The sequence below is a fragment of the Vanellus vanellus genome (genome assembly GCF_965231255.1).
Source record: "Vanellus vanellus genome assembly, chromosome: 5".
Lineage (NCBI taxonomy): Eukaryota > Metazoa > Chordata > Aves > Charadriiformes > Charadriidae > Vanellus > Vanellus vanellus.
Window position 1 is genome coordinate 71,673,895 of NC_138910.1, and position 6,000 is coordinate 71,679,894.

The 6,000-nt window shown below is 43.6% G+C and overlaps 1 protein-coding gene across 1 annotated transcript in view; it reads left to right on the plus strand.

Moving 5' to 3' along the window:
• MAST2 (microtubule associated serine/threonine kinase 2) overlaps nucleotides 1–5,637 on the plus strand; it is a 201,414-nt gene extending 195,777 nt beyond the window's left edge. The window contains exons 30-32 of the mRNA XM_082483172.1: nucleotides 685–821; nucleotides 1,052–1,239; nucleotides 1,948–5,637. Coding sequence (XP_082339298.1) covers nucleotides 685–821; nucleotides 1,052–1,239; nucleotides 1,948–4,028 — 2,406 coding nt within the window. The 3' untranslated portion in view covers nucleotides 4,029–5,637. The remainder of the gene's footprint in view (nucleotides 1–684; nucleotides 822–1,051; nucleotides 1,240–1,947) is intronic.
• Nucleotides 5,638–6,000: the final 363 nt, after the last annotated feature.

Consider the following 6,000-nt stretch of genomic DNA (forward strand, 5'->3'; position numbering starts at 1 on the left):
CTGTGCTGATGTTATTAGCTCTTAATACTGCTTTATCAAGGATTATTCCTAGTGGTATTTAAAAGCAGCTTTGTAATGGTTGATCTTAAAATTATCCAGTTAAATGACTTGCATTTTGATACCTCCTCTGAGCTGAATCCATTTACAGAAATAAAATCCAAAGTTTTGGACTGTTGCAAGAGACAGGAGTCTTTGGGACTGCAAATAGAGGAGCAATCAGAATTATTATGATTTTTTTTAAGATGAGTGAGACAAGCCATGCTCAGAGTTGCAGATGCATCGTGATAGATGCCTGATATGCTCACATCTGCCATCAGTCAGAGCACTGGGAATAGGATTGGTGACAGAATATCGTTTTGTTCAAGCTTCCCAGTACTACAAGTATTAAATTGAGGCAGTTGGGATCTCAATGGGAGAGGTCAGATGCTGTGTTCTCTCTGCTCTGGGAAGCTTTACCTACCAGCTGGGGTCTGAGCTAATCATTTGTGAAAGCCTGACTAAAGAGGGCTCTCTCTCAGCAATTCCTTAATAAACGATAGGTGGAAATGCAAAGGGAGAAGTGGAGTTTGACAAAGCATTACGAAATGGCAGGCAGCAATAAACCAGCCGCCTACCTGCTTTGCCGGCAGATCTGCTTCAAATAGCCACGTTTTAAGCAACGTCTCTGTGTCTTGTTTCTGACAGAGTGGAAATAAAGTGTCCATCTCCACCACGCCATTCGAGAACACGTCCATCAAAGTTGGTCCAGCTCGAAAAGCCAGCTACAAATCCAAGATGGCTCGGAGGAACAAGAAGAGCAAAACTAAGGACGGTCAGGAAAGGTTCGTTTTGATGTTTCTCTGTGAAAATTAAATGGTAACCGAGATAGTGTAAGAGAGGTCCTGTCAAATCAATTTGCAGTTATTGTATATCAGCAGGTATGTCCTTCAGTTCTTCTTTTCTTTTTGTTTTCTTTTCCGCTTAGACTGTGCCATAAAATTGACTGAAATATGCCAATAAAGATAAATAAATCATTTGGGCTTGTAAACAACTCTTGAATGCTCTTCCACAGTAAGAAGAAGAGTTCTTTGTTGAGGAAGATCACTAAACAAGCATCGCTACTTCACACCAGCCGGAGTTTGTCTTCACTAAACCGCTCTCTGTCTTCTGGAGAAAGCGTGCCTGGCTCTCCAACTCACAATCTGTCTCCTCGGTCACCAACGCAGAGTTACAGATCCACTCCCGAGTCTGTACACTCAGGTAAAAAAAAGAAACAAAACGAAACAAGCAAACAAAAAAAAACCCCTAATATCCACACAACCAAAAAAATTTGGAGAAGAATCTTGCTTATTGATTAATTTTTGAGGTAAAATACACAGCAGCAGGTAGTAGGTCCGTTTGTGAAGTAAAATGACAGCTGTGATGTCAGTTACCTTAAGGATGGATGTATTCTCATTCACCGATTCATTTAAAAATGGAAATCTATACATCCTTTTAAGAATGCATTTGCTGTACTACAGCATCCTTTCACTTTCATGCAAATGTGGATTGTAAGTTGCAATTTTTTTGTAGCAGTTTGACACATTTTCTATATTAGTTCCGAGAAAAGGAATCAAAACAGTGTGGCAAAGTCATATTTGAAAACTGAATCAGCTGATGGAATAAAGAGATTTGCGTCTTGAGAATAGCAATGAAACATGTGGTTTATCTGCTTGGAGGTATTTTTTCAGAAAAAAAGCGTTCTGATAGGAGAGTGTTTCTCACTGTATTCTGGTGTTGTGTGACAATGATGTGAATTTTCCATCAGAAGCTGTGCAATATTACCTTGTAGTATTACTGCAGTGCTTTGGCATTACTGCATGGCATTTTGTCTTGACTTTGCATGTCTTATTTTCAATGACTTGTTTTAATGGCCAAATATATATTAATCATCTTAGTCTTCTTATTTATGTTTTTTTCTCTTTCAAGTTGGTGGCAATTCTTCCCAGAGCAGCTCTCCCAGTTCCAGCGTTCCCAATTCTCCAGCCAGCTCCGGACATATCCGACCCAGCTCTCTGCATGGACTAGCGCCAAAGCTTCAAAGGCAGTACAGATCTCCACGGCGTAAATCTGCGGGAAACATCCCTCTGTCACCACTAGCTCACACTCCGTCACCGACCCCACAGTCCACGTCCCCGCAGCGCTCCCCATCTCCTTTACCAGGACACTCAGTTGGCAGCTCCAGTATTATTCAGTCTTTTCCAGTAAAACTACACTCCTCTCCACCACTGGTGAGACAAATTTCTCGCCCCAAAAGTGCTGAGCCCCCGAGGTCTCCTTTGCTAAAGAGAGTGCAGTCGGCCGAGAAACTGGCTGCCTCGCTGTCCTCTTCTGAGAAGAAGCTGGCTTCCTCACGTAAGCATAGCTTGGATATCTCTCACTCTGAATTTAAGAAGGAGATGCTACAGAGGGATCCGAGTCTCCAGAGCTTACAAGAATCTGCGAATGAAACGACGGGTGGCAAACTTGGGCTAGCGGAAAAAGGGATGTTGCAGAAGCCGGGTTCACGGAAGTTGGGTGCTATTCGACAGGACAGGGTGGAGAGGAGGGAGTCTCTGCAAAAGCAAGAGGCCATCAGAGAAGTAGATTCTTCTGAAGATGAAACGGATGATGGTTCAGAAGATAGTCAGGATGGGAGAAGACTGGACAAGCCCCAAGACAATGGAGACCAAGGCTCAGATTCTTTTAATGAGGACAATAAGTTTTCGTCTAAATTGGAAAGCAAGGATAGTATTGAAGACGATGCCTTTCTACCTGAAGATCCAAAAGGTACAGAAGATCTGCAGAAGAGGAGTGATCAACAAGCCAAGCCTGTTTCAGAGCCGCTGCAAATCAGCGTGCACCCTTCCCCATCAGAGGTCTCCCCAAGAACTTCTCCAGAAAAATTAGCTAATTCAGAAAAGCCATTCCTAAGATCAGAAACAACTGCAAAGGAACATAAATCGCCAGAAAACAAAACTTTTGATTGTTTTGGTCCAAAAGACAAGTCTTCTGAAGCAATCAAAGACCTAGGGAGAACTACAAGTACTCAAAAAACAATAGACCGCACAGAACACATACAGTGCCCGACTATCAAACTCCTGGAACTTGAAGAAGGTGACTCTTTGGGGGCCTCGTGTGGTAAGCTTGACCTGAAAGACCCTCTGCTAACAGAAAGCAGTCAGAAAAAACAGGATTCCAAACCTCTGGCGTCACTTTCTTCGTGGTGCACGGCAAGCGTGAGCGCTCCTCTGTCGGTAAGCCCCGTGGATCGCAGTGAGAAGGATCACAAGGAGACGCTTCAGCCCGCAGAACGGCACAGCACCTCCTTTCTGTCTCCTGGAAGCACGAACGAAACGTCCCAAAAAAGTCCTGGTACTGAAAAGCAATCCGGCTCGTCCCAGGCGGAGAGAGCTTCAGCCGCCAGCAGAACGAGCGCAGCAGGTCCCGTATCCTCCACGCTCCTCGTCCCCGGTGCTATCGAAAGAGCACTCTCCGTGTCCCAGTTAGTGCCGCTAGCTCAGAGCGTGTTAGGCCCTTTGAAGCTCAGTATGTCCGGTTCTGGGGAGGTGGAAAAGAGAAAGGATTTCCCCCATTTGGGTGCGTCCTGTAAAGAAGAGAGAGATTCGAAACAAAAAAGGCAGGAAACCTCACAAGGAGGAGGAGCGTGTCAAGAGAAAGCCAAACTATCTAGCACAGACGGTCTGACCCCGAGGAGCGGATCCTGCGCAGAGTCGTTAAACTCAGCGAAGCCCTGGGAGGCAACGTGTCCCGCGGCGGCGAAAAAGGAGGCGACTTTTTGCAGTGCTAAAGCGTCTGAAGCGTTGGGAGGTGGCTGCAAAATCGCTCCATCGAAAGAGCTGTCTCACGCTCTTGGACCAGCAGCTCTGAGAGCCTCTCCTCTGCCAGATGGCAGCACGAGGCCCTGTAAAGAAGGGACTCTCGCGCAAGCAAAAAGCAAAGAGGTTGGAAATCAGTTAAAAATACAAGACTTTCCCCTGTCACATGATGGTGCTGTAAAGAAAACATAGCAGCATCCCTGGTACGCGTGGACTGGAGCATTCTGCATTCAAAATAGAGACTGCATGTTTGAATTTTGTAATATACACTAATATAAAATAGAACTTGTGTACATCTATTTTTGGGAGGGTTTTTTTCATACTGTTTTTTGTGTTTTTTCATCCTTGCTATTCTATTTTTGTACACAGTAATGCTTGCCATTTGAGGTCTCTTTAGAACAGGGTATCTTTAAAGCAGGGCTTAGGAAACAGTTCGTTGACTTTTTTTTCCCTTCCATATCTTTTATTTTCTCTGAATTTTGGGCCTGTTGCGCTATTCCTTACAATCCCTCATTTATTTGAGATCCCCAAAATTCTGAGTGCAAAAAAAGGCAGCTTACTTTTAAATTTCTGCTTTTCAACCTTCTCTTTGAAATGCCGTTGAAATTCACTAATTTCAAGTTTTTTCTTTGAATTTACAATCTGATGTCCTTTGACAAGGAGAAGAAGAAACTTCTCTCTGGTCCGCAAGTCATTCTGGAACTACAAATCCTCTTCGGTGCAAGTAAGACCCCTTTGTCACTGTGTACATTCACAGTCCTGCACGTGTCCTTAGAGGATACAGAGAGGAGGGACTTGGCTGGAAGGGTTGGACAGAGAGACGTCACTGTCTTCTCCAGTAACGGGTACTTTACTTTCAAGTAAAATTAGTTTTCAATGGAATTAGCAGAAAGAGAAATCTCCAATCTGTAAGCTGGTTTTTGGGGTATTGTTTTTACTTGTCCTTTACGGGACACATGGCAACTTTTCCCTCTGTTTTGAAAATTTTAGTGATGTTTTATCTTCCTTTCTCCGGCTTCAATTCATAACGCGCCCTGCCTCAGAATAAACCACCCCAGGAAAGGGGCGCCTTGCTAGGTCGATTTTAAACTAGAGGAATTTGTAGTCGCGTGTTCTCCAGTATGTCGCGGGCAAAGTTATCTCAATGATAAATGGCCTTTGGAGACTTTTTCTTCTCTTGGTGAATCTAAATAGGTAGGGGTTTTAAGGTGTTCCTTAACATTTCTGAATTGGGGCTTGGGAAACTTGCCGAGTTTTCTGAGTCTGCCCGTTTTAAAAACAAAAAAAAACCTATGAAGAGTTCTGACTCCTCGAGTTCTGTGGACAAGCCGCAAGCAGACTTCAAAACACATGTGATATTTTAAGATTTCAGCTTTGATAGCTAGGTCATTTCCACTGCTCAGGTCACTTCCCATTAAAAAATTACTCTTTGCTCTTAGGTTTAGACATTGCTTTGCTTTAAGTGTGACCGACTCTGGATAACAGTGCTCTTTGCTGAGGATTAGGTCAATAATAATACACCAATAAACGTGTCGAGTGGTGATACCTGTAGCACTGTAAGCCATTTCTTCATCCAATTAAAGGTTCCTCTCAATGAACGCTCCCGTCATTTGTCCCAGATTGTGCTCAGCTTTTATTCTGGACTTGTCTGAGTGTGTCTCCCTGTGGATCACCTGCGAGGTCTAGTATCTGCTCACTGGCTTACTCTGTTAGAAGCAGAATGACTGTGCAACAGTATTTCAAGCGAAAACCTGCCTCTGTTGGTCTGATTTCATTACGCCGCCGCCTTCGTTGTCTTGGCTTTTTCTGAACTTGAAGTTTTGATTCGCTTCTCCTAAATGCAAGTGTGTTTTTTATATAGGAATATATTTTCTCCATCTCTTTCTACTTGATTTTAGCTCCATCCACAAATCATGAGAATCTCTGGAATCTCACCCTGCTTCTTCCTGTATAACCGTTGTTTCCCCCCCCCCCCTCCCCCCCATTATATACTTGATTTTGGCTGCTTGGATTTCATTTCTGGACCAAGTTTTGGTTTGGTTTGAGCTTTTTTTTTTTTTTTTTAAACATGTTTCAGTGAGTGTTTACTCCGTGTGTCTGTGTGGACATGTATGGTGTTGTTAATACACTAACCAAAGCCTCAATGCTCCCAGAGAACGGGTTA